At 43.8% G+C, this 27,857-nt stretch overlaps 1 protein-coding gene across 1 annotated transcript in view; it reads left to right on the top strand.

Annotated features, from left to right (window-relative positions):
• The first annotated feature begins 2,542 nt into the window (after positions 1–2,542).
• GRIP2 (glutamate receptor interacting protein 2) overlaps positions 2,543–27,857 on the top strand; it is a 247,512-nt gene continuing 222,197 nt past the window's right edge. Inside the window, exon 1 of the mRNA XM_065407705.1 lies at positions 2,543–2,690. Within this exon, the coding sequence (XP_065263777.1) occupies positions 2,543–2,690 (148 nt within the window). The remainder of the gene's footprint in view (positions 2,691–27,857) is intronic.

The raw sequence follows: 27,857 nt of genomic DNA, 5'->3' as shown, positions 1-27,857 counted from the left end.
TACAGTCCTGAGCCCAATGTTTATTTCAAGAGAAAAGGGCTATTGCTGGCTTGGCCCAGTGAGTGGCAATGCAAATTGATTATGTCAGCTCTAACTAATGATGCTGGAGGCCAATAAAATGACTATTAGATTGGTTTGGCATTATTAGTCTTGTTACTAATTATGTAGACGTGACAGCAGTATTAGTGCTAATATTAACCATCAAAATAAAATGGAATTGTACTCATAAATCTCCTAAACTGATGAGGAATTTCTGAAGGATTACAACCATCATCCACGGGAAAGAACAAAAGAAAAGAATAGAGAAGGTTGGGGGGTTTTGAGGGTGGGAATGGAGGGTAGTTATTGGAGGACAAGGATAATATTTTGTTCTCAATCCTGAGAGGTTGGGGCTGAGGTTTGGTTGATGTCCAGAACAGATGTTGTAATCTAAAATGACCTTCGCATATTTTTTGGAATTGAATATTCTCTCAGCCAGGATAGTATCCGACTATTTGCTACTGGTAAACAAAATAGCCCTCCCTCCTTCTTATATATTAAAGTTACTGCTAGGAAGGAACATCGTCTAGCGGTTAGAGAAATGGTGGTGGAGATTTTGCATTTCATCAGTTGCTGTGTTCAGATCTCAAAGGGCTAAAGCGAGACTGAATGTGGCTTAGCTGATGGGCAGCCCTTCGCTTTGTGGCTGGCTCTCACTCTGTGTTTGAGGAGGAGGATTATGGGTTGATCAATGATGACAATAATAACTCTATTTATAATGCCTTAAATGAAGTTCATAATAATTTAATTTGTGTGTCCACTAATACAATCTACTGCAGGATTTGTTCTTAATTATATCACTATAAATGTAGTTTTAGGCATATTAATGGGCTCCAAATCCTGCTACTTGGCAGACCCATGTAAATGTTACTTTTGCTTATGTTTCTACTTGGGAGAAGAACCTTTTTGTTTGGTTAACCTCTTCCCTCCTGGGAGTGGAAGATGCTCCTTGTATTTATTAGTTCATTGTCCAGAATATAGCTTCTGAATTTTCCCCCCAAGAAACAATCTTTCCTCCCTTCTGACCCAGAAATTACTGGGAGACAATTTCTTGAAAATTACCCATGGATCAGTTTGATAGCTTTTTAAAACCAGATTGTTTGTTTAGAATGTTTCCAGTGTCTCACTGGGGCTGGAGAAGGGATGATGCATCTCTGGGAGCCTCTACTGAATTCACTAATGACCTGATTTTCATGGTGGATGACCATCTACAGCTCCCATTGGCTTCCACAGAAGTTGTGGTTATATAGCACCTCAGAAAATCAGACCACAAGAGCTGATATTAGAGTAAGGATTAGCAGCTTTAATGAATGCGCCCAACATTGCTTGTGAGCCACCTAAAAATGCTAGCTTCCCAAACAGCCTGTCCTGAGCATGCAGAGCTATCTCTCCAATCTCCCCACACCACAGTTTAAAAAATGTTTCTTTTAGGGAAACCACACTTGTTTTACTGTGCTTAGACAGTGCTTAAAAAAGAGTAGTGGAAGGAATATAGAACCTCATGCTTCAGGGTTTAAGCCAATCCCTAACAAATAGAGAATAGCTGAGACCTTCATGAGGGGCAGGTTGTGCCATATCTGCTGACTTTATGGGTTCTTGCACCTTCCTCTGAGGCTTCTGTTGCTGGCCACTGTCAGAGACAGGATACTGGACTAGGTGAACCACAGGTATGATTCAGCATGGCAATTCCTATGTTCCTGGGGGTGACCAGATGAGATTATGGGGGATACCTTAACCTACTCTAGTCTATACCCCAGATGTCATCTAAAGTTTATAATCAGGTAGACTATTCTCAGGGATCTATTTCGTATGATCTTGCGCAAGTTGCTTCACCTCTTTACATTTCAGTTTCCACCTCTGAAAATGGGGATAGTTCTACGTACCTGCTTCCAAAGGGTCAAATGTGAGATCTAATGCATTAATGCTTAGAAGAAAAGTGCTAATGCAAATATTTATTAACATGAGGGAATGTAAAGATTCTTTCCCATGGAATGGACAGATATTTACCATTTCCCAAAGACATTATGTTCATTCTGCATTAGCTATTTCTAATTGTTGAAATGAAGCCAAGTTTTGTGTGTGTGCGTGCGTGAGTGTGTGTTTTGAGGAGTCACTGCTTCTTCTGAGCTGATGCTGACTCTTTCGCCCGAGGAGCCTTTGAAATCTGCCAGAATGTATGTATAGTTGAAAACAGAAATTGAAAACCTTATAAAGGAGCTGCTGCCCCTATGAGTTATTAGCTTTCATAAGTCATCGGAGAGGAGACATGCCTGCCCACACTTTCCGAGGGAACTATGGACTGGTTGTGGCTACAGAAATCATTCTCCCTTGTCCCCCCAAACATTCCTCTGGGCTGAGAAGAAGCTTTGGTATACACACCAGTGCTTTCATGCCTCCAAGTGACCTGGCTGCTTTATAGTTGTCCCTCCTTCAAGAGAAGCTGGAGCTGCTGAGACATAGGAGTGGGGAAGATTTGTAACCGTCTCTGTGGCTGTGCGAACAAATGAATAAAATTAACAAGGTCTTGAAGATCGTTAAAAAGTCCTCGAGAAGGAGAAGATGGACAGAGGAGCTCAGGGTAGAGGAGGAGGTGGAAAGCCAAAGATCGTGTGAGCCAGGCGGCTTATGCAGTCTACGCCTCTGTGTTGGTGGTAAGAAAAAATTTTTACTGATTAATGGGAGATATGCATCTATATTTAAAGTCAATCTCTGATACTATAGGAAGACACTCCTAAAATCAGACATCACTGTTAAGTTTTTCCAGAGTGTTTCCAGCTTAAAAGTGTTGGAGGGAGTAGTGTTTAGAGCAAAGGACAGGGAGCTAGGAACGCTGGGTCCTCTCCTCCTTTCTGCTCTCAACTCTTTGTGATCTTGAGCAAGCCATTTTACACGGGCGTGACACTGGTACAATAATCCTTGTCTCTTACAGGATGCATTCTGAGAACTAAACCAAGTTTGTAAAGTTCCTTCAGACTTTTGGTTGAAAAGTATTGAAGTTATAAAAAGCATGTAAGTCCTGTGATTCTATATTCAGAAAAATGTGTAGGAAACAATGTGGAATGAGCAAAATGGGGGGGTTGCAAATTCTCCTTGGTCAATTTATTTGCAAAGCCCAAGGTTGATTTGGACTCCGGTGCCATTTTATCTGTCCTTCCACCTTTGCATAAACTTTCACGGGAGGGTGTTAATCAGAAAAGTGGTTCTGGTTTTGTTCCACTACTTAAAAAAAAAAAGGCAGTTGGAACAATGATGCATAGAAAACATGGAATTTGCCAGCACCACCCCAGTGTATCTCTCCTTCCATCTATTCACCTTGTATGTATCATGTACCCAATCTTGTACCAGGCTAAAGTACAAGAGGATGATCCCAGAAGCTGGTGGACTTGGTTATTAAACACAGCTTTTCTTTGTTCCATATAGAAAGCCTCAAAGGGATCTTACCTACTTATATGGAACAGATGAAACTGTAGTGGTGTTTGATTTATGTCATCATTCTTTTCATATTTGATAGTAAACTTACTATAGTATAGGTGCAATTTTTCCACTCTTTATGGACTCTCTCTTTCCCTGTCTAATCTATGTATTTCTTTATCTATCTAACTCTATACAGCTACTTTTATGGTCCCATCATCACAGTATCTGAGCACCTCATGGACATGATTCTCAGTGTCTCTGTGAGGTTGGACAGTATTATTAGCCTCATTTTCCAGATGGAGAAGTGAGGCACAGAAAAGTTATGTGACTTGCCCAAGGTCACACACACAGTCTGTGGCAGAGCTGGGAATTGACTCCAGTGTCTGCTGAGTCCCAGTCCAGTGTCTTGATTTGAACCCCTGGCATCTCTCTCGCTCCCTCTCTCTTTGCATGTATGTACAAATATTTCATACTAAAATTTATATTAAAAGAATTGGTCACATGACTAACCCATTGAAAGTCAGTAAATAGCAAGATTAAGGCTGCATGCACAACCCAGACTCTGTCACCAGGGCCGGCTCCAGGCACCAGCTTAACAAGCAGGTGCTTGGGGCGGCCAAGGGAGAGGGACGGCATGTGCGGCAATTCAGGGGCGGCAGGTCCCTCACACCCTCTAGGAGCGAAGGACCTGCCGCCGAACTGCCGCCGCCAATCGCGGCTTTTTTTTTTTTTTTCCTAATTGCCACCGCCGGTCGCGATTGCGATCGCGGCTTTTTTGTTTTGTTTTGTTTTTGCTTGGGGCGGCAGAAATGCTGGAGCCGGCCCTGTCTGTCACCTTATGTTTCTGCTGTGTAATGCCACCTTTAATTCTATCGCATGAATTCTCAAACAATACATTGCAATCATATTATACAGTCTTTCTCTAGAAGCTTGGGTCAGACCCAGCACACGTTACCACACGTCCCTCAACTCATCTTAACCCCTTTGATCTTACAAGATGCACAAGGACTGAGTCAACCAAGGGTTCCTGAGCAATTCTCACCTCTGTCCCACTGCAGCTTCGTTGTATCTTTCAATATGCAGCCACCCTTCCTTAACTGTGCACTGTACAAATTTGGCCAAAGAAAACCAAGGCCAAAATACTCTGCGCAGCTGCAAAGTGTGATTTTCAAAGGCTCGGAATGCACTCAGATCAAAATCAGCAGCTCACCGGGATGCTCAAAAGCCTGTGGCACATTTTTTAAAGTATATTTTCCCCATTCTCTCTCTTTGCTCAAAAATAGCTCAGCCATTTAACTGGAAACTTATGTGCAACGGCAAACAGGGAAAAAAACGAGGAGTCCTTGTGGCACCTGCAAATGTATTTGGGCATAAGCTTTCGTGGGCTATAACCCACTTCATCAGATGCATGGAGTGGAAAATACAGTAAGCAGTATAAATACACAGCACATGAAAAGATGGGAATTGCCTTACCGAGTGGGGGGGTCAGTGCTAACGAGGCCAATTCAATTAGGGTGGATGTGGCCCATTTCCAACAGTTGACAAGAAGGGGTGAATAACAACAGAGGGAAAATTACTTCTCATTAGCACTACAAAAAGTAATTTTCCCTCTGTTGATTTTCACCCCTTCTTGTCAACTGTTGGAAATGGGCCACATCCACCTTAATTGAATTGGCCTCGTTAGCACTGCCCCCCCCCACTCGGTAAGGGAACTCCCATCTTTTCATGTGCTGTGTATTTATACTGCTTACTGTATTTTCCACTCCATGCATCTGTTGAAATGGGTTTTAGCCCACGAAAGCTTATGCCCAAATAAATGTGTTAGTCTCTAAGGTGCCACAAGGACTCCTCATTGTTTTTGCTGATACAGACTAACACGGCTACCCCTCTGAAAAGAAAACACGAAGGTTCATGGAAAATCTCATCCAAACCTAGCTTCGGTGGTAGCTGTAGCTAACTTTAGCTGCCACTTCCACTCTTACATGAATTTTGTTCCATATTTATAAGAGATGAGCTTCGGCTGAAAAAATCACATCCAAACTTTCTAAATTTAATATGCATCCTTCGAAGCATTCACTTGGCTATTTTGGTTGGTGGCTTGTAAGATCCCATCATTCTGATGGTTTTTAAATGCAATGCATTTAAATTGAGCTATGAAACCTGGAAGTAATGGTCCACCCTTATGGTAACCCCTTAGATTGCATGTGTAGGGGATGTATGGGCTATCTGTGGACTGCTTATGTGCAGTGGGTGTATGGAGACATTTGGCTTTGGTGTTTTGAGCTGGTCCATTATAGAACATTGTTGCCCATCATGAGGTGGTTTCAAAACAGGCTATGCTGGTACTTTTGTTTTTGTTTTCTTTTTTTTAATGGGAGCTAGGCAGTGGGTCAGAACAACCTGCCACCATCTAGAGAGTGGAAATGATAGAGATGAATTGCTGCAAAGACATCTGTTAAAGCAAAAGCCGAGAAAATTTGAGCATTCTTGCAGTCACGTTCTCTGAAGAACAATTCTAACCAATTGTATTTCAAAACTAAAATGAAAATGAATGCAATAAATTATCTTGCAGCCCGGAGTGAAAAAATAAGACAGCATTTTCCATTGTTTGTATAATGGAGGTGCCTCTTTTGCTTCTGCTTCTCTCTCTCTGATACCTTGCCAGCATTTAAATATTGCCTTTGTTATTAAAAAAGACATATATGGTAGTATAATGCCTTAAACAGATTAGCATGTCATTTACATAACTGTCAATCCCCAAGGTGCTCTGCATTCATATAGATTCTTTAGAAGCAATGCACAGAAAGCAGAAATGTCATCGACTGGCCCAAGATTGGTAAGAAATGTTTCAGCAGACAATAAAGACAAGTTGCGATGAGATGGTAATTTGTTCAGTTGAATTAGGTCTGAAGGAAGAGCAGGGGACTCTTGGATGTCTGAGAGGTGCTCTTTGATTGGCTGAGGAGGGGGAAGAAAGAGAAGGGAAATAACAGTAAGACATGGCAGTGGCATTTGGATAATCTGTGATCTTACTTTTAGTCTTTTAATTGGCCTGTCATTTTTCCTTGTCTCATACATTTTCATAAGATCTCTCCCTGCCTCCCCTTTCTTCTTGCAGTTCCTCTGATTTCCCCATTGACATTCCCTCTTGGTTTTTTGTTTTGTTTTGTTTTTTCTTTCAAAGAAACGCAAGTTGACCAGCTTTGCAGTGTCTGTAAACAGCAGCAGACTGAGCAGTAGAGGAGAGGGCCCCTTGGAAGAATCCATCTGATTCTTTGTAGGATGTTGCCTGATCTATTGATTGTGTGTTACTTACACTGATTACTTGAGAATTCCCAATGAACACTCTGAAGTTTGGTAGGCTCTGGTCCATAGAGCTGGACCAGAGTTACTGGAATTACTATTAATTTGGGAACCCCAATGTCCACAGTTGCAACACTCACACTTAGGAAAAAGCGTTTGAATTTGCAATTGTTTGATTAACACAAGGTGTAAACACACAAATGCTCCAACCCAAACAAGTGGGTAGCAGTAATGTAATATTAATTTAACATCCAGCATCATGTCATACACATACTCACGCCATCCCTGGAGAGACCTAGAGGTAATGAGAAAGGTGGTGGTCTATGAGGGTGATAGCCTATCCCTGGGATGCCAAAGGATCCCAATGATCAAGGTCTCGATGGCTTAGACCGTCGTTAGCCCTCTTACAGGGTCTGGTGGCTGCCATGAATATTCATAAGAATATCTGGCCTCCTTTGTCCATATCTAACTTCCTCACTCTAACAATGCTGGGTTAGTGTACTAACTACAGGTTAGTATATTAATTTTCTCAAACGTATTAACATATAAGTCAATTGGTTGCTGCAGCAATCTTGCAGTTGGACATCTCCTGATGTTCCTGTCCTAAAAGACCACACCGGCATCAACTGATTTCTTGCTGTTACCTGTCAGCATATTCATTCATTACAGAATACATCTTATGATATCTTGTGACTTAAGGTCACTGCTGGTTAACTTATGCTAAAACTTGTAGGCCTCACATCCTTATGCTGAGTGTGACCTCCCTGATAAATTAAAAACACTTTTAAATATAACTTTTAACACCATTATAAATGCTGGAGGTAAAGCGGGGGTTGGGGTGGAGGCTGACAGCTCACAACCCCCCATATAATAACCTTGTGACCCCCTGAGGGGTCCCGACCCCCAGTTTGAGAACCCCTGTCTTACAGGCTTGGGCCTGTAGGTCTCTTGCATTACTTCCTTATACCTTTAATTTATATCTTGTATACCTGTATTTTATACCTACAGACTAAGGGGGGGAGGGGAAATCTAGTTTGTGGGGACTGTCCCTCACACAAAGTTATTTATATTCTACTGTGGTTTTCTTTATATGAGATTTGGGGTCTGAATCAAAACCCTGCAGCCAAACAATCCTGAATTTTGGTGGGAGTTCAGATCTACATCTGATCTGAACTCTGTTGCTCAGACCCCTCTCTACATTGAAATGCTTTGAATTTCTGTCACTTCCCAATAGAGTATCAGGTGCCTTAGAAGTATCAGAGATAGGTTGGTAGATCTTCACCTTCCATGTTGAAAAATTGTCTTTAGGTTCAGAGGCATATTGCACAGCCTTTCAGATCATCCCAGGAAATATTCCTGCGCTCCCATAGCTAAGTCTAACCATGCCATCAGTAGCAGGTCGCTTCAGCCTTACAAAAGAAATCCCCAAGACACATAATTAAAACTGAGCTGTCTTCATAAATCCACTCACATTGCTCCTAATATTTGCTCTCCCATGGCTTTGAAGTAGGTGTTTTCACTGTTTGAAAAGGTGTGAGGATCCCACTGAGACGTTCTGTCTTTGACAGATAGGAAATCATGATCATTGTGGTAATAGCTTGTATTTTCATAGCGGAACACACCTTTGGTCTTGACCAATCCCAAAGTTCTTTACAAACTATGGGTAGAATTTTCAGAGGGGCTCAACACCCAGAAGTGGGGCCAGATGTTCAAAAGTTCTCAACTCCCATTTAGGCACCTAAAATAAATGATCTTCAAAAGAGCTCACAACATTGGGTGCATGTTGATTGCTGAGCTCTCTCAAATCTGTGCAGACGTGTCACATGGACGGTGGCTGGGTGCTTCACCTTGTTTGAAAAGCTAATCCCAGTTGTGTGTGCAGATCAAAACCAGCCCATGGACATGCCTGTAGAAATGAACTGGGAGCCAGTGCAGACTGAGCCCAGGTGTCATGTTCTCTGCAAGGAGACTGTTAAGCAAGTAGGTGGACACGTGCTCTGCACCAGCTGAAGTTTCCATATGCTCTCAGGTGTAGCCCCATATAGAGCAGGCTGCAGTGATCAGGGGCAGGGGGAGACAAAGACATGGATCATTGCTGTGAGGTCTGGATTTGATAAGAAAGGCTCGATCTCTTTTTTTTCAGGCGGGGGCAGGTGGTCAGTTTTGGCTACTTGTGTTTTCATCCCCATCTAACAGCTGGGGATGTTCCTGTCCCCCAGGGTAGCATGCTCTCTACTGAGGGGCGGACATCAGCTATGACATCTCTTCCAGATGCTTCCCCCCCTGCCAGCCTCTCCCTTGACTGGGTTGAACTTCAGCCAACAAACTCTCATCGGAGCCCCAGTCTTGGCTGGACGGTGGGGAAGGCAAGAGATGCACCTTCTGGATCCAATGAAATAGAGATGTAGGGCTGAGTATTGTCAGCACATTGATGGCAGTGCAGCCCAAACAGCAACAATACCTCATCCAGCACTGATCAGGAGAAGTGATAGACACAAATCCTGCTGTACCCCACGCTAGAGAACCAGTGGGGCAGAAGAGCAGTTGCCTTACAGAACCTCTGGGTCCCCACAAAGAGAGAGGAATGGAGCCACTCAACCAAGTTTGCATTCACTTGGCTTTTGTTTTTATTACAACAGTTTGGCTTGTGACAGACAATTTACTGTCCTGCCTGGTTCTCTCCTCTGTTTATATCTCACACGTCTCTTTGCGCTGCAGTAGATCACTGGGAAGCTGATGCTTTTGTTTCAAGGAATAAATCAAGTCTTTGGGAAAGGAGATTTGTTCCTTCCTACATCTCTCTTATTTGAACAAGTATCATTCCCTATATAGCCCGTTCTCCTCCCCCCAATAAGTAAAGAAGTTGTTGTTTGGATAAAAATGGCAGTAATAATAATTTGTATATAGATGGTGCCTTTTAATTGGAGAACCGCAAAATGCTTGCTAATGATATAGGTGTTATTAGTTTTCCCATTTTACAGTTTCCCTATCTATAAAAGAGGCTGCACAAGAGGTTAAGTGACATGACCAATATCACACATCAAGTAAGTGCCAGAGCTGGGAGTGGAAAGGAGGTCTCCCTGATTCCTTGCCCCTGCTCTAATGATTAGATCATGCTGCCTGCTTTGTTTCTTATAGTCCTGCCCCCATCTTCATCCCCTCCTACATGTAGTAAGAATGATAAATGTCTGCTGTTGTCCTAGCTGTACATAAGGAGAATTACACATAGTAGGGACAAGTTTGAATGGGGGAGAAGGGGTTTGAACCCACACAAGCTTGAAAATTCCAGATATATCCAAACTATTTGAGGATGAAATTCCATTTCACTGTTCTGTTTCTTTAAGGCCAGCTTGGAGACGGGGATGGGCAGAAGTTTCAGTGACAGCTCATTATGCCCTCCTGTAATGGGCACCCCATGCTAAGCATCGACAGAAGGGGGAGCAGAGCCTCTCCTGTTAACAGACAAGCAGCTTGACCACACCCCCACACAGCTGATAACTGCCAGTCATGGAGTCAGGCACCCAAAGCTGCAGACAACAGAGGAAACCAGGCCGGCTATAAAAGAGAGAGAGTACAGAACAAGAGGGAAGGCAGAAAGGCATGGGACAGCAAAGGTGCAACACCCCTGCACCAGGCTGCCTCTGCAAATGCAGCCAAGGAACTGAAGCAGACTGATTGACTCATTTAGAGGTGAGAGTCCAAGAACTGTTCTGACTGTGGGCAGACTGGGGCGGGGGGCAGTCAGGAGCAGCAGAGACCCATTGAAAGACCCCACCAGGAGCTGGTGACACCCCCCTAGCCCTTCAAACCTTAGCTGTTGAGCAGTGCTGCAGTGCAGGCAGGAGGGTATGGGAGAGTGATATCTGAGAGCACTATTGAGACTGGAATGCAGTGGAGAAAGAGGTGCAGCCTGCAGATATTGTGGAGAGGTTAAGAGGGAACAGGAAAGGAGATATTAATGAGGATCTGGCAGCTCAGAGAGAGGTCCCAAGAGTGGTAGCGGAGACACGACTTGCAGAGTGAGGCAAAGCCCAAGAAAGAGAAGGCTCTTGTGTGGGTCAGAAAAGGAGAGTCAGTGCTATGGAGGCAGAGGAGACACACGCAGAGAATGGGGGCGGGGAAAGGGTCCTTAAGGAGGGAAAGCAGGACAAGGAGCCAAATATCCTGTCCACACATGTGTCCAGCATTGGAGGGCATGCTGTCAGCTGGAGGATTTTTTACAGTTATATTTATGTGCTTATGTTACAAGATGTTTTATAGAGCTAGCAAGAGTTGCCTTTTTCTACCTTTCAGAGTGATTTCCCTTGTGGATGCTTGTTGAAAGAGAAAACTATATTTTCTATACAAATCCTGAAGCTCGATTTTCCCTTGCGCTTTTCGTTGCGGTGGAGTACTGGAGTCAACGCTAGAGTGATCGGCGGTCGATTTATCGTGTCTATACTAGACATGATAAATTGACCCCCGCTGGATCGATCACTGCCCAGCGATCTGGCTGGTAGTGTAGACAAGCCATACAGTTGTACAAACATGGCTTTTGATCAAATAAAATCAGCCCGTTATAACAGAGAACAAATTTCACTGTGAAATCATTCTCTGTTTCAATATTTCCAGTGATTAAAATCCTCTTTAGCTGGAATCCTGTATGGTGCTAGAAATTAATTAGCCGATAATGTTCTCTTTAGGCAAGGGTTTTTATGGCTTTGCTGAAGGCTAATATTTGCCAGAAAAGAATGGGCTAATCCTTTAAATTGCATTGTTTTTAATTTGATAATTACGCTTCTCACTCTATTAAATCTTCCAAAAATTTTCCATATGCATCTTTCCTACCTTTATACAACCTGAAGAGCTAGAGATGGGCCCAAACCGAAATCGGGCTTCGAACAGCTCTGAATTGGGGAATAGTTTGGATCAGTGCCTATATCTGTATCCAGCCTCTTCATCTCAGACTCATCTCTAACAAAGCAGAGGGATTGGATGGCGAAGTGAATCAGCAAATGCCTAAGAAGCCTTTCACATGTAGGTCGCTGATGTAATAATTTTCAGACGTTATCTGATGGCTGTTCGGTAGAAGTATGTGAAATGGATTTGGTAGTCTCCGTCCAGTGCCCTTTGCAGCTGGCACTAATTGGACCCTGTGTTAGTCTCAATAGAGGCCAGTGACCAAGTAGGCATGGAGACTAAACTGGTTAAATGCCTTGGAACTACAGCAATGGGTGCTATAGAAACCCAAAAGGAAACAGAACTACTGCACCCTCTCACCTTTAGAGGTGGTCCTTTCAGTGGACTGAGTAGAGTGCGGGAAGCTTGTCTGTAATGTACATGCTCTGTGTGTAAACAGCAACAGAGAGTCCTGTGGCACCTTTAAGACTAACAGATGTATTGGAGCATAAACAGAAGACTTCAGTCTCCAGAGCTGCTGCTTCAGCAGCTTTTTTACCAGCCTGAAATTCCCTTGAAGAAAAAAAAATGAAACAAAACAAAAAACCACCAGGCGGTAATAAAAGTTAGTTTTAAAAGCTGCAAACGAGTAACCTTGCTGCAATCAATATGGAATCCCATCAGCACTGTATAATGTTATTGACTCGAAAGCAGTTTTTCCTCCTTGTTTTCTTGGTGACAGGACCTGTCCATTAACAAGGAAAAACTAATAGCAGAAAGTGCTGATTTCAGGATCTCTGTCTGTAAAGTGTAGGTCTTTACACTGATACTTTATATTTGTTCTAAAACAACTTAAAGACCAAACCCCAGCCCGTTCTGCAATCAGGGCTAAGCCTGACATTGTTAGTTACAGAATCTGAGTGGAGCAATTACTGTGTATGTGAGGTGGTAGGCACTTTGGGATCCTTTTGGATAAAAAGGCACTGTGTGAATATAAAATGAAATATGTTTATAAAGTTAAAAGAAAATGGAGATAAAATCAGGTAAGTTGTGAGTAGATGTTTAATATGGGATTTTCGAAAGCATGTAAAACACCCAGTGAGGACAGCAGGGGCAGAGAGAGGCCCATGATGAGTAGTTTTCAAAAATCCCAACCTTATAATATAAATGGGGGAGAGGGGGAAACCTTGTTATGGGTTGAGTTAAAACCCCATTGAGATTGATAGGTGTGCATTCACCATTCAGTTAACATAACTATAAGCATAAGCCCCCACCAAAGACAAAAGGTGTGCGAGAACCCACCCATGAACTCTTGGCCGAATATTGCTTTGGGTAGCAGGGTGTAAGTGTGGGATGACAGATCACACAAAATGAGAACAGAAAAGAACAGAGAGAGGGAAGGAGAGGCAAAAAAAGCCAGACAGGAACCTATGAGCACAGTGTGACCCTGGAAGAAGCAAGTGAGAGAGCGCTTTTGGATCTGGTGTTGGCAGAAGAGGCTTGGGGGCTGTAAGCTAAGAAACTGCTTCTTTTGTTCTTGGTTCCTTCTGCATTCAGAGACACATGACTTGGTACGTTCCTTGTAAATAAACAAGATTGCATTGAAGAAAGTGACTATCACCAATATTCATTCCCACAGGGCCGGCTTTAGCAGGTGCGGGGCCCCACGCCGGGACGCAAATTGTCTCGCGCCTCCCCGCCCCAACTCCGGCCCGGCCCCGCCCCGACTCCGCCCCCTCCCTGCCCCATTGGATCCCTCCCCAAATCCCTGCCCTGGCTCCACCCCCAGCCCCGCCCCCTCACTGCCCCATTGGATCCCTCCCCAAATGCCCTGGCCCCGCCTCTTCCCCAAGCACGCCGCATTCCTCCTCCTCACTCCTCCCTCCCAGGCTTGTGCTGTTCAGCTGTATGGCGGCGCAAGCGCTGGAGGGAGGGGGGAGAAGCAGGACGCGGCTTTTTTTTTTTTTTTTTTTTTTTGCTCCGCCGGCAGCCCCGGATGTTGCGGGGCCCTCTTAGGCGCGGGGCCCCATTCCGGGGAATCGGCCGAATCGGCTTAAAGCCGGCCCTGCATTCCCAACAGGAACACCTCTGGGCCCCAAAGTAGCAGCTTGGGTCGAAAAGGAGCAATATTATCCATTTGTAATGATACCATTGTAACACTATTGTCCTGGTTTAGAAAAGGGCTCTTAGATGGCAAACCACCTAAATGCTCCCAGAATTAATCACCCTCACTATTACAAATTTGTAAATTAGTCCTCCATCTGTAAAATGGGGATAGTAGAACTTCCTTTCTCCCACTCTATCTTGTTTAGATGGTAAGCTCTTTGGGACAGACTGCTGCTTACTGTGAGTTTGTACAAAGTCCAGCAAAATGAGCCTTTGATCCAAGCGATACCATAAAACTACCAAAACTTGTGCCTCAATTCTACATCTGCAGTTAATTGTGATAGGCATATCAGGCCCTGTATGTATGGGAAAACATTTAAAATAAGGTGGAGAAATCATTTGTTTTTAGACAGGAAGGATGGTCTCATGATTAAGGCGCTGATCTGGAACTGGCTTCTATTCCCAGCTCTGCTACAGACTCTCTGTGAACTTCAGGCAACTCCTTTAAGGCCAGATTCTCTGCCAGAGTACATTGGCACAGCTCCACTGGAGACAACATGCCAGTATACCATCAGAGAATGTAGATCTTAGATTCAGCCATAGATTTTTAAGGCCAGAAGGGGTCATTAAATTCTCTAGTCTGACTTTATGTATAGGCCAAATAATTTCATCCAGTTGTCCGTTTACTGGGCCCAATAACTTGTGTTCAACTATAACATCTCTTCCAGAAAGTATCCAGTCTTGATTTGGAGACATCCAATCACTTCCATCACAATCCAGCATTTCCATTGGTAGTTTGTTCCAATGATTAATCACCCTCACTATTAAAAATTTGTAAATTAGTCTCTCTGTAACTCAGTCCTCCATCTGTAAAATGGGGATAGTAGAACTTCCTTTCTCCCACCCTGTCTCGTTTAGATGGTAAGCTCTTTGGGACAGACTGTTGCTTACTGTGAGTTTGTACAAAGTCCAGCAAAATGAGCCTTTGATCCAAGCGATACCATAAAACTACCAATAGTTTTAGTTTTGACTGGTCACCAAGATTTCCTGACTTTGTTGATATGGGTTCATAACAACACAACTTGGATCCTTTAGTTTTTTGCCTAAAAATGAAATAGCAGTAAAACCAAGCCTACCAGCACTAACCTACCGATTACATAACTATCTAATAAGAAGGAGGGTACGGGTTGCTTGCTACAACCATCAGGGCATATCTCACCAAATCAATTCCCTGCCATTGCAGGGGCACTGGTGCAACTTGGTCCCTCCTGTTCTCTGCCCGTGGCACATAATAGTCTCGTCTCCGGAAGGCTGCAAATACTTTAGTCTCATTCAGGTTATTGCGCTGAACAGAGTGTAACTGGGTGGGGTTTAGTGTCCTATAATGTGCAGGAGGATCAGACTAGATGATCTGGGGGTCCCTTCTGACCGTAAACTCTCTGAGTCTATGATACGGACACTGCTTGGTTTTTGGGGTATCATGTCTGAACTGAAGCGGTCTAATTTAGAAGGTAAGCTTCTTGTGGCAGTGACCATTCCTTTCCTGTTATCCTGTACAAGGCTGAGAAGACCAATGATGCTCCCTTAGTAATAGTTAGACTGTGTTATCATTTAACTTATAATAATCACAATAAGACACTGCAGAGTGTGATTGTACTGGGTAATGAGGACCTGCTTATGAGGTAAACAGCCTTTGGCCTACTAACTTATCTAGACATGTTGTTGCTAAGTAATTGCTTCATTAAGGTAACACAAATGTAAAATGCAAGAAGAAGGCTATTGGGAATAATACATGAAGGGGTAGCTTGACCACAAACTGGGGAAGCATCCATACTCACAATTAGCAATAGAAGACTTTCTTTCTCCTAAGTTAATAGGCTGTGAAGAGAAGAATATTGAAGATTAGAATATTGATTGAATGTTGAAGATAAGCATATACATGGAGATAAGAATATTTCAATTTCTTGCTTCAGGAGGCTCAGCTGCCTTCTTGGACAGTCCAAGGTCTTGTCCGTGGATTCATAGATTGAACAAACATACTGTACCATTTAATTATTAATGAAGAAAAATTTCAGCATTTCCTACTCTCAGCAAAATCAAGTATGTTCTTTGGCTCAGTTCAGACAACAATGTTCTGCCCACGGGGCCATGTTCCTCACATTGCAGAACACATGCAACAATTCCTGGGTTATTACCCTCTTGTAAAGCATATTTCTTTATGACTCAGTTCAATCCCTTATGATATAGGCTCCTGCTATTAGGGACTGTGATGAGTTATATTATTTGTATTCTGATAGTACCTAACAGCCCCAATCATGGACCGGGATTCCATTGTGCTAGGAGCTGTACAAACAGAACAAAAAGATGGTCCCTGTTCCAAAGAGAATACAGTCTTAAGTTTGGCCAATAATGCCGACATGACTGCAGAGCCCCACTGGAGCAATGAAAGGAAAGAAATGAAGTATGAGCATACAAAATAAATATTTGTATCAGTTGTGGTGTTTTGTCAATTGATTAAATAATTATTACATAACTAGTAGCTGAAAGCCTGTGCTGACACATGCGTATTGCAGTTGGGCCAAGTAATACACCAGCCGTGCGGTCTCCCTCATACAACCAATGAAATTGTTGCATGCAAATTAGCTGCAGAGTATGGGTGTTGGTTGAGTAAACTCTGGTATCACAAAGGTCTAGGACTCTTGGCATGGCATAGATGCACCTTGCGGTAGCTGCACACCACACAGGTGTAATTCATAAAGTCAAAATTGCTGAGAACTTAAAAATTGGCCAGTAACAGACCGGGGAACCCCGTCATGATTGAGCCAGGTAATATTCTGAATTTAAAAAGCACTCAGCCATGTTTGTAGCAGTTTCCCTCGCCTCACATTGATTCAACAGAGATTCTAGGCTTCAGAGTGATACACAGAGTGCCAATCCTGGACTCTTATTATATAGATAGGTGAGTCAGACCAGATCTCTAAGTAATAGTGATGGGACCCAATCTGGAACTTCAAAATCAAATAGGAGATGAGACCTTAAACTGGAATCCCCAAACGATACATGTCACAATTCAGGGCAACTGCACCTGTATTTCCTCTGAGTGGTTCAGTATGGGCACTGACTCTCAGGCTTTTGGCTCTGTAGCCATTGCCTTTCTTGGATGAAGCCCTGTGTGTCTCTCCCTCCTGACTGGGGTATTTCTAAACGGAACAGTTCCCTGCCTTCATTGTGTTATTCCCAGCAAAAGACAGTCTTCCTAAGCAGGCCTGCTTGCTTTCTAGACAAAGACCTTTCAGAGAAAGCATATTAAAACAATAAAATTGCCTACACGCATGCTAAATAAGCTTGCCAGAGATCACCCCCAACCCATCTCTACATGGGCTTTGGTTGGTGCCAGTCTTTCCAACCCTTCCCTAAGGATTGGGGGTCTCCAGGGACCAGAGGTCCTGTCCATTTGCTGGATCAGAATGAAGGCTCTGAGTTGTCTTATACTCATGCTATTTATTCAAAAGTCCTTTGTCTAGTGGTCCCTGGAGAATCCAGATTGGATCTCTGAATTGTCCTCCTGTCACAGGTGATAGACAAAAGGTCCCCCCTTCAGGGCGAAGATTCAAAAGCTGAGTCTGGAGGTGGGGGGTTGCAATCTCCTCCTCCCCAGTACTTCCTTGGAGTTCCACTTCACACACATTGACCAACCATATCTGGTACATTGTTTAACAAAGTCTTTTGAAGTTCACATGATCTCCCAGAGATTGCATTAATCCTTCCTTCTCCTAAAGATGTTCCACACAATCCAACAATAGCACACAAACATTTACATTTTCAATACAATGGACTCCAAAGGTATAAAATGTAATTCCACAGGGTTCACCTAGGATATTGTCATATCTGCTACTCCCTCTTCTGTGGGTATAGGGTCTGATCCAAATCTTTCAGAGTCCTGTCCTCTGGTTTGAGTTCCACAAAAGATGGTACAAAATCTCACAGACCAGATGATCACAGTCTTTCTGCCATGATGTTTGGACATCTTGGGGAGACGGCTGCGAAGATTTCAACAGCACAGAACCTGCAACCAAACCTTAGCCCTAGTTCCTCCTTGAATCTTATCCCCGAATTCTGGTCTAAAGCTAATCTGGAGCTGAATGCCCCCTTCACTGGCCTACCGCAACATTGTGTTGTTGACGATTGTCTGTGTGCAAATCATGTTCATCATTTTTAAATTGTGACAGGTTTCAGAGTAGCAGCCGTGTTAGTCTGTATCCGCAAAAAGAACAGGAGTACTTGTGGCACCTTAGAGACTAACAAATTTAGCTCTAATAAATTTGTTAGTCTCTAAGGTGCCACAAGTACTCCTGTTCTTTTTAAATTGTGAGTGTGCTACTCATAAAGGTCTGGACTGATAACTTGAACAGGGCATAGTATTCACAGTGAAAACCACAGAATGACTGGATTCATTACTACAGGCTGGGGCATTCTGCTAAAGAGTCTGTTGCTGCTACCTCCCCACTCTTCAGTGGAGGGACAGTATGTGAAAAGTTCTTACTTAAACTCAGGGAGAGGACTGGGTTTAATAAGCCGCAGAAAGCCTGCTGTGAAACATGGGTTTTGCTCTTCCAAAAATTTCTGGGAAGCCAGTGAATATGGAAAGATGCAATATGCAAACCAGGTGAAGTGTTAATCAGATAGGTCTAAGTGAATGAGAACAAGAGTGGATTTTAAGGTAATGAGGGTGAAGGTTAAACAAAACGTGTTTGTCTAATTAGCTTAACATTGTCCATGGCAGAGTCTCTCCTTCATAAATCACTGTCCGGATTACTAAACCTAGTAACACTGGGCCAACATCATCCTGGGCGTTACTCCACTGAGGACATTGTAGTACTGCTGGGAATTAGTTCAGTCCATGCTCATCAGAGTTGGGCAATCTATTTGTGAAGGATAATTAAGTCCATTTTTCTTTTTTGGGAATTGTCTGCTAACAGAGCACTGTTTCCATAATGCATTCATTGTTCATTCTATCAACAAAAGTTCCAATCGGTTCAAACGCATTGAAGGCAAAGGTGTTGCAAAGGTATGAGAAGGAAAGAGCCCAGTTTGACTTTGCCAACCTGGCAGCCTGAAAATAAAATCAAACTGTCAGTTAATGAAACACATTTGTTCTGACAGTCACTGAGAGACCATAAACTTGGAGCCCATTGATGTTATGTTTAAAAAGTCCCTTCTCAGAGTAGTTGCACGCTATAAATTAAAAAAAAAAAAAAAAAAAAAAACGAGGAGTCCTTGTGGCACCTTAGAGACTAACAAATTTATTGGGGCATAAGCTTTCATGGGCTAGAACCCTCTTCATCAGATGCATGGAGTGGAAAATACAGGAGCAGGTATAAATACATGAAAGACGGGGGTTACCTTACCAAGTGTGAGGTCAGTCTAATGAGATAAATCAATTAACAGGATACCAAGGGAGGAGAAATAACTTTTGAAGTGGTAATGAGAGTGGCCTATTACAGACAGTTGACAAGAAGGTGTGAGTAACAGTAGGGAGAAATTAGAATTGGGGAAATTAGGTTTAGGTTTTGTAATGACCCAACCACTCCCAGTCTTTATTCAGGCCTAATTTGATGGTTTCCAGTTTGCAAATTAATTCCAGTTCTGCAGCTTCACGTTGGAGTCCAAATGGCTGGCCTCATGTCACTCTTTTTTTAATACATGATAGGAATACTTCCAGCATGGACATATACAGCAGGAAGGATTACATGCCAACATGCTGTTCAGTAGTCTCCATCAATATACCTGAACTTTTTAAACCAGGTCATCCTGAGTTTGTTTCAAGGCATCGATTTGTTGTTTCTGCATTGATCTAAAATGCTTATCAAAGAGAGACTTTTTGTCTCCAAGTGTATTCCTAATAGCAATTTTGACTAATATTCTTGCCTGCTCTGGATTGGCAAAACTCTTCCGGGCACAACTGTTGTCTCCACTGCTTTGCTGCTTCTACTTAAGATGCACTGTTAGATGAAAACTTTTGAAAGATGTCTAGTTTATCATTTGTTAATACATATTATATATCATTAATGAACTGAATTATACAACAAAGTCTATTGGACTAAAGAATTTTAACTAAGTGCTTTGAAGACAAAAACTGCTGCATTATTAACCAAAGGGGCCCTAATAAGTTAAAAGTCCTATATTAAAATAACAGATTTCCTCATCTGTTTTAATAGTTACGCCAGAAACTATTCAAACTAAATGAGTTTTTAAAATATTATTTGTTGATAATCACTTTGTTGCCACCTTTTTGTTTACTTTTATATTTCGTTCAGTTGGAAAACAAAAATTGATTAGTCAGTTTTGCTCTATTAATCTAATCTTTGGTATTTATAAATTGCCTGTTACCTTGGAATCTAAGCAAAATCTATTTTATAACCCATTTTACTTTCTGCAAACACTGCATGAGAATGTTTAAATGCAAACAAAAGAAAAACCTGTTTTCACTAAAAAATTATTAATCATTTTCAAAATGCAGTTTGTAGTTATATATTCAATAACTATATCCATATTCATTATAGAATTGAAGACATGTATATGCAGTAAAATGTGTTATTTTTAAACTTATAAAGAATACATTTAAAGAATATAATCTGAACATATTCACAAAGGAGATATTGTCAGGTTCACACAAGTCATTAATTGAATAATGTATAGTGTATTTTTTCACACTTGAGGAGTAATACTAATTTTTGTAATGCTTTTTAATGGTATATGTAATTTTGTCAAAGTATGTGAAACATACATATACTATGCAATGTTTTATATTGTTATTTCTGGGGGAAATTGCAAACCACTGATCAGCATCAAGAAATGCATGAAATAAGTCTGCACATAAACAAAGTATTTAACCCAAATTACTTTTTGTGTCTTTTTATTTTGTTCAAATATGTTTTTCAGATAGAATATATGCATCGTGAAAGGCTATTTTCTTGCAATCCATTGTTTTGCAGTTTATTATTGAATCACTATAATCATATCCTAATAACCATGTTCAACCTTGCTTATAGGTTTCTGGATATTGAATGTGCATTAACCACATTGGATTTCACAATATTTCTGTTGCACTCCATGTATACAGCTTTTCATCATTCCTTTGTATTATTGGAAATGAATTCTGTGGCTTGGTGGAGACGTTTCAGATTCCAAACGTGATAAATGGTAATAGATATTTCCCTGTAAAAATGTTCTTTTATCCTCTTTGTCCAATTGCTCCATTTCTCTCTCCATGCCTTGTGCACTTTCAGTGGCCAATGTCCCTGAAACCATTATCAGATGAATGTGCTTGAGAGCTGGAAATGCATTGATTTCAACATCAAGAGAAACAGCCTTCCTTCCTTTGTCGCTATAATTGCACCTGTTGGATGTAGTGGTGGAGGGACAAAACAACAGTATGGGGGAAACCTGGTAGTACCGCAGAATGAAAAAGTTTTTTGAATCTCCTGGTGGAGGAAGGTAAACATTAATGAAACACTCAGATGATACTCTAATGGGAGCAGTTGTGAACTCCAGCCAGAACAGAGAAATAACACATGGGAGGGAAAGACATTAATATAGGCAGAAAGTAACAACGGGCCACGTTCTATCACAGTCTTATTCGCAGAGAAATGTACCACTCAGTATGAGTAAGGGAGGCAGAAACTGGTCTAAAACATCATTCAGTTGGGGGGGTGGGGGGAATTACTGTAATACAACTAGGGAGAAGTAATCTGAAAGACAGCTGTTAAATGGGAAGGAGAAAGCAAAAACTTCTGAATCAGCCTAAATACGACAGTAGGTAGCAAACTGGACATTAATTGGCAATGTGGTATGGACGCAAAAGGCTCCAGTTTGGAGCTCTGTATTTTGTGGCATCTCCTAATGGCATAGCAAGACTGTTGTTGTAGGTGCCACCGATAGTGACACCTATCATTAAAGTTGCCCAACACTTTATATTAAAAGACCTTGGTAGGTGATTATAATCTTGCTAATCTTTAATTGTCCTGCTGAACATTTCCATGCCATCTGTCTTCCAAATTGTTTTGGAAAATGTTGTCTGAAACAGTTCAGCCGGAATGAGGTTAGGGAAAAATATGTTGCTTTCCCCACATTAAATTTTTTTTATTAACCCTTTTGGTTGAGAAGCTGTAACACATCCATGCTTTGGATCAAGGACTTGAAATTTGGCGGGGGGGGGGGGGTCACTTTAGCAGGCAGGGTGTGCCTTTGCCAACTTATAAGCCTCTGAAAAATTTCAGTTCGCACATGGTCAGTAGAGACTTTTTAGAGTTTGGCAGGTAAATTCTCTGAAGATTCCTTATGCATGGAGCATGCGTCATCCCCTCACAGCTCCTTCACCATCTCCACAAAGCAACCGAGCATGTCCCAGTCCAGCACTGCAGGAGCTGAGCAAGAACAGTGTCTCTCCTGGGCTCTCGGTGCTCCCACTGCTGGCACCAAGGCAGCATAGAGGTGAAGGAGGAAACAGCCTGACTCAAATGCAGAGGGGTGAGGAACCAGGGGAGAGGAAAGAGAGGCAGGGCAAGAAGACAGGGGCAGGAGATTGGGGGTGGGAGGTAGGAAGTGAGAGGTGAAAGGAGGGGTCTGGAGCAGGGGAGAGTGACAAGAGATGGGGAGGATAGGAGTGGGTTTGGGAGGATGGAGCTGTGGGGGAGAGTCACTGCTGTGCCGCACTGTAGAAATCTTCACTCAACTACATCCAGGACTTTTAGGTCCTCTTTATACCAATCTAGTCTTGTTATCTGCTGTAAAAGGGTGAGGTGATGGTCTCACTGCAGCTCTCCTGACTCCCAGTCCAGTGCCTCATCCAGTAGCCCATGTTGCATCCCTCTGTAGAACATTGCAACTGGAATATTACCACCAAGATGTTGGCAAATCTAAAGGGAGTTAATAAAAGACTAACAATTATTGGGGTTCTGGAGAAGCTGTTGCTTTCATGACAAGTTGAAGCCTTAAATTTGTATAGTGATTCATAGATTCCAAGACCAGAAGGGACTATTGTGATCATCTGTTCAGACCTCCTGTATAACACAGGCCATAGAACATCCCCAAAATAATTCTTAGAGCAGATCTTTTAGACAAACATCCAGTCTTGATTTACAAATGGTCTGTGATGGAGAATCCACCCAAGCCTTGGTAAATTGTTCCAATGGTTAATTACCCTCACAGTTAAAAATTTATGCCTTATGATGACTAAGTAGAGGCGCAATAAAAGTCTACAGATGTTTGCAGATTGAATGCCATGTAGGGAGTGGAATTTTTAGGATGGTACAATGGGCAGAAGTAGAAGTAATGAGGATAGTAAGGAAAAGAAAATTAGGCTGAATAATAAGACAGTGAGATCTATGAGACTGTGGAACAGTCTCCCAAGGAAAATCTCTGTCACCAGCAACATTAGAAACTAGACTGGACAAAGTACTAGAAGATGATCTGTAAGGAACAATCTTGCATTAGCAGCTTGGAGGGGTGACTGGATGAGCTAGTAAGGCATTTCCATTTCTCTCCAGGCTGGTCTGTTTTGGGCTGGAGATCAAGACAGACCTGAAGTTGTGAAAGGCTCAGGAAAGTACTTGAGCCCCAAAGGAAAAAGGGAATGAATTTGGATCCTAGCATGGGCAGCCCTGTAATCCTGACAAACCCTGCTCACCTGGGACATCACGTTATACAAATAGAAAGGGGAGAGAGACCATTGGCACTTGAGCAAGTGGAGCCGCTGCACTTGTAACCACTCACTGTGGGGAAATAGTCGAATGAATTTTACCAAGTACAAAGTACAGTGTCTTTCTTTGTGTAAGCGGGGGAATGGTCCCGCTATTGTGGGGAACTTTCCTGGCTTCTGCACTACCCCGGTGAAGTGGGCTAACGAAAGGATCCGAGTCCTCGCTCCCACTTCCTTTACCCAGAGGCCTCCCTGCCCTTGAGGACTCCCCTTCCACTCTCCTGTCTGGCAGAGTCCTCGTAAACCCCGACAAGGCTGGGCCCAGGATTCCTGGGGGGGCTTGACCCCCAACCCTGCTGTGGTCACCTAGGACAGGGGCTAGGGTGTCCCCACTCCGGGGTACTCTCTTTGCACTGGGCACCTCCCTGACCCACTGATCATTTTATACAATTTAAAGCAAATACAAGTTATTTAATTAACAATTACTTTTAAAAAAGAATAAGGAAAAAGGGAAAAGGTTAAAGGAAACACAGCACCCTGCTCTGAGGCAGGGAATATCACAAGCAGTGTCTCTGGAACGTCAGGGCAGTTCACAGTCTGTTCCTTGTAGGTCCCGGGCCTCCTTCTCAGGCCCTGGCTGTGCTGCAGGGACGCTGTGGGTTGGACACTTGCTCTGGCGGTGGCCACACGCTCTCAGGCTCTAGATGGCAGGACCCTTCTTCCCAGCGTCGCCCCCGCCCTGTCAGGGTTACGATCCCCCTCCAAGTCTGGCCTGCAAGGCCTCTTGGCTGAGGTATCTCCCTGTGCTGGGCCCACTGCCAGGGTCCCCCTCACTCTCCCCAGCTGCTCACCGCACCCAGCTCCGGACTGCTCCAGCCCCAGCTCCAGCTCCACTCTGCCTCAGCACGGCTGCTGCTGCTGCTCTGCCTCCAGCTCCCTGGGCTGCTTCTCTGGCCCCTCTGGCTCTGGTTGCTACAGCTCTCCTCCCAGGGCAGGTCTGCTCTGCAGGCTGCTTCTGTAACTCTGCTTTGGGGCTGCAGCTCTGCTCCCAGCAACTTAGCTCAGGCCCCTGCTCTCTCCTGGCTGTGCTCTGGCTTTGGGGCTGCAGCTCTGCTCCCAGCAACTTAGCTCAGGCCCCTCTCTGTCCTGGCTGTGCTCTGGCTTCGGGGCTGCAGCTCTGCTCCCAGCAACTTAGCTCAGGCCCCTCTCTGTCCTGGCTGTGCTCTGGCTTCGGGGCTGCAGCTCTGCTCCCAGCAACTTAGCTCAGGCCCCTCTCTGTCCTGGCTGTGCTCTGGCTTTGGGGCTGCAGCTCTGGCCCCTCTGGATCTGGCACGGTTCTGCTCTCCAGCTCAGCTTGGGCCCCTGCTTTCTCCTTAGCTCGGCCCCACTCAGTCTGACCCAGGCAATTCCAGCTCACACGGAGGACGGGACCTCCCTCGCCTCCTGACCCTCTGATTAGCCTGCCCGCCCTGTCAATCAGGCTGATCTGGAGCATTGGCCTCTCCCCATTGTTCCTGGGGACTGTCAGTCTCAGGCTCCTGATTTGCCATCGACCCTTCCCCTTTTAGTACTGGGAGCAAGCCAATCAAAACACCCCCACTGAATGTTAGTAAGGGGGCAACAGTCCCCTTACATTCCCCCTTGCTAAAATACTGCCACATCCACAATATTTACACCGGTACATTCGGGCCCCATAGTAACAACATATACCCACATCATTTTATATTAAAAACCCATTAACAATTATTAAAAGAACATTTAACATATTTAACATTTTACATCTACTTTTTAATACCATACATAACAATATTTATTAAAACACTACATAGAACCAATAACATAATTATCTCTAAGTCTAACAGGAAGTACACCCTTATTAGCCCTCTGCGACCTTTTTAAGACTGGTGGTTCGTTACCCATATTTTCTATTTCCCTATCCTCAGGTAATACTGGGTCAGTTTGAAGGATCTGGCCATTCTCGTTAGGGTTTGGGTTTGCCCCACTCTGTCCCCCTCTGTATTCGGTTTGTGGGACTAGAACCATTTCCCAATTGGTTTCAGCCTCCTCGGGGTGTACTGATCTACGCCTCCTATGGTCCCTATCTGGACTAAGAGTGCAATGTTTCAACTGGTCCCTATGTACTACTCTCTCAGGACCCCCTCGTTCAGGCCGGATGGTGTAAACTGGTAGCTCGGGATTGTTGTGAGCGACTACAATGTGGGGATTTGACTCCCATTTGTCCTGTATTTTATTACGCCCCCGGTGTCTATGGTTACGAACTAGTACACGGTCACCAGGCCTGATGAGAGCCCCACTGGACTTGCGATCATAAGTCCTTTTTCTACTTCGGGCTGTGTCTTTAGTTGTATTGAGAGCAACGTCACAGGCTATCTTCAGCCTGTCATGGTGACCTTTGACCCAGTCATCCAAATTGGTCACCTCATCCTCCTCAGGGCCCTCTCTGTCCAGAATATCCAATGGCAACCTGGGATCCCTCCCAAACATGAGATAAAAAGGAGCGTAACCTGTCGACGAATGGACATGGCTGTTATAGGCCAACACCAGCTCAGGGAGATGTTCCTGCCAGGCTCGCTTCTTTTCTGGCGGGAGCGTTCTTAGCATGTCATGCATTGTCCGGTTAAATCTTTCGCACTGAGCGTTTTCTTGCGGGTGATAGGGTGTAGTTCGGCTTTTGGCTATGCCATACAGTTTACACAATTCAGATATCACCTCTGATTCAAAATTCCTCCCCTGATCCGAGTGTAACCGTGCCGGACAACCATAGTACACAAACCAGTGTTTTATGAGGGCTTCAGCCGTTGTCCGCGCTGTCTGGTTTCTAGTTGGAACTGCAACAGTGAATCGGGTGAACATGTCCGTGAGAACCAGTATGTTCTCATACCCCTCCGAAGATCTCTCTAGCCGTGTGTAATCCATCGCTAGGACCTCCATTGGGGCAGTTACATTAGTACAGGTCAAAGGGGCTCGGTTGGGAGGAAACACATCCTTGGCTAAGGCACACCGTTTGCACTGACGGATCCACACTTGCACGTCGCTACCCATCGTGGGCCAGTAATAGTTTCTCCTCATTACCTCCAGAGTGCTCCTGTCTCCAAAATGCCCCCCATGATTATGCCTGGCTTCATAAACTTGACGGCGGAGTGACACAGGCACCACTAACTGCCACACTTCTTCACCATCTCGGGGATGATATGTTACCCGGAACAGCACTCCACGATGTAATCTAAGTCGTTCCCACTGTCTGGCTAGCTTCTTAGACTGGGGGTATCTGGCCCCAAATCTCCGGTCTGGCCTCGTTCGGCTCATGACTGCCACTAAGACAGGTCCAACATCACCTTCTCGTTGCAGAGTTTGAATCTTCTCCCATGAGTACCCCGAGATTATTGCGCTCTCCCCTTTTACCAGGTTTTGTACTGCATCCTTTACCGTCACTTCGTCTTCGGGCTTTGGATTCTCTAGCCACAAACACGTACGCACAACATCTGCAGGAATGACTAGGAAGTCTTTCTCCAGATCCTCGCCCTCTTCTGATTCCTCTTCCAGAGGCAATCTAGACAGGGTGTCAGCATTGATGTTCTGCCTTCCAGGTTTATACTGTACTTCAAAAGTGAACTCAGCGAGTTGGGCCACCCAGCGGTGTTCAATTGCACCTAAATTAGCCGTTGCGAGGTATCGGAGTGGATTGTGGTCTGAGATTACCGTGAATTTAGAGTACACTAAATAATCCTTAAATTTTTCAGTGATAGCCCACTTCAAGGCCAACAGTTCTAGTTTAAAAGCACTGTAGTTTTTGTCATTTCTTTCTGACCTTCTCAGCCCTCGGCTCGCATATGCGATCACACGCTCGGCCCCCTCTTGCTTCTGGCTGAGCACCGCACCTAGGCCGTGCAGGCTCCCGTCCGTTGTCACTATAAATGGCAGGCTAAAGTCAGGATATGCAAGCACAGGTGGTGACATTAGCCGATGTCTTAGTTTGTCAAAAGCTGTCTGACAGGCATCATTCCACACAAAACATTGGTCCCTTCCTTTGGGCAGGTTGGCCCACTAGTCCATATAGCGGTGCAGCAGTGTGCGCGAACTTTGGAACAAATCGTCTGTAATAGCTCATGAAACCTAGAGCCTGCCGCACTTGCTTGGCATTCTTGGGGACCGGCCAATTTTCCAGCGCCCTGGTCTTCTCTTCATCTACCTGGATTTCATCCTTTGAAATCACATGGCCCAAGAATTTGACTTTTTCACGTAGGAGGTAGCACTTACTCGGCTTCAGCTTCAATCCATGTTCCTTCAATCGTGTGAAAACCAAGTCCAATTTTTTCATATGACTCTCAAAATCCTTGGAAAACACAATAACATCGTCCAGGTATATTAGCAAAATGTCTAAGATATAGTCTCCTAA

Source organism: Emys orbicularis, chromosome 7 (assembly GCF_028017835.1).
Source record: "Emys orbicularis isolate rEmyOrb1 chromosome 7, rEmyOrb1.hap1, whole genome shotgun sequence".
In the NCBI taxonomy this organism is placed as follows: domain Eukaryota; kingdom Metazoa; phylum Chordata; order Testudines; family Emydidae; genus Emys; species Emys orbicularis.
Note: the sequence above shows the minus strand (reverse complement) of the source record. Positions and strands in the feature narration are given on the sequence as shown.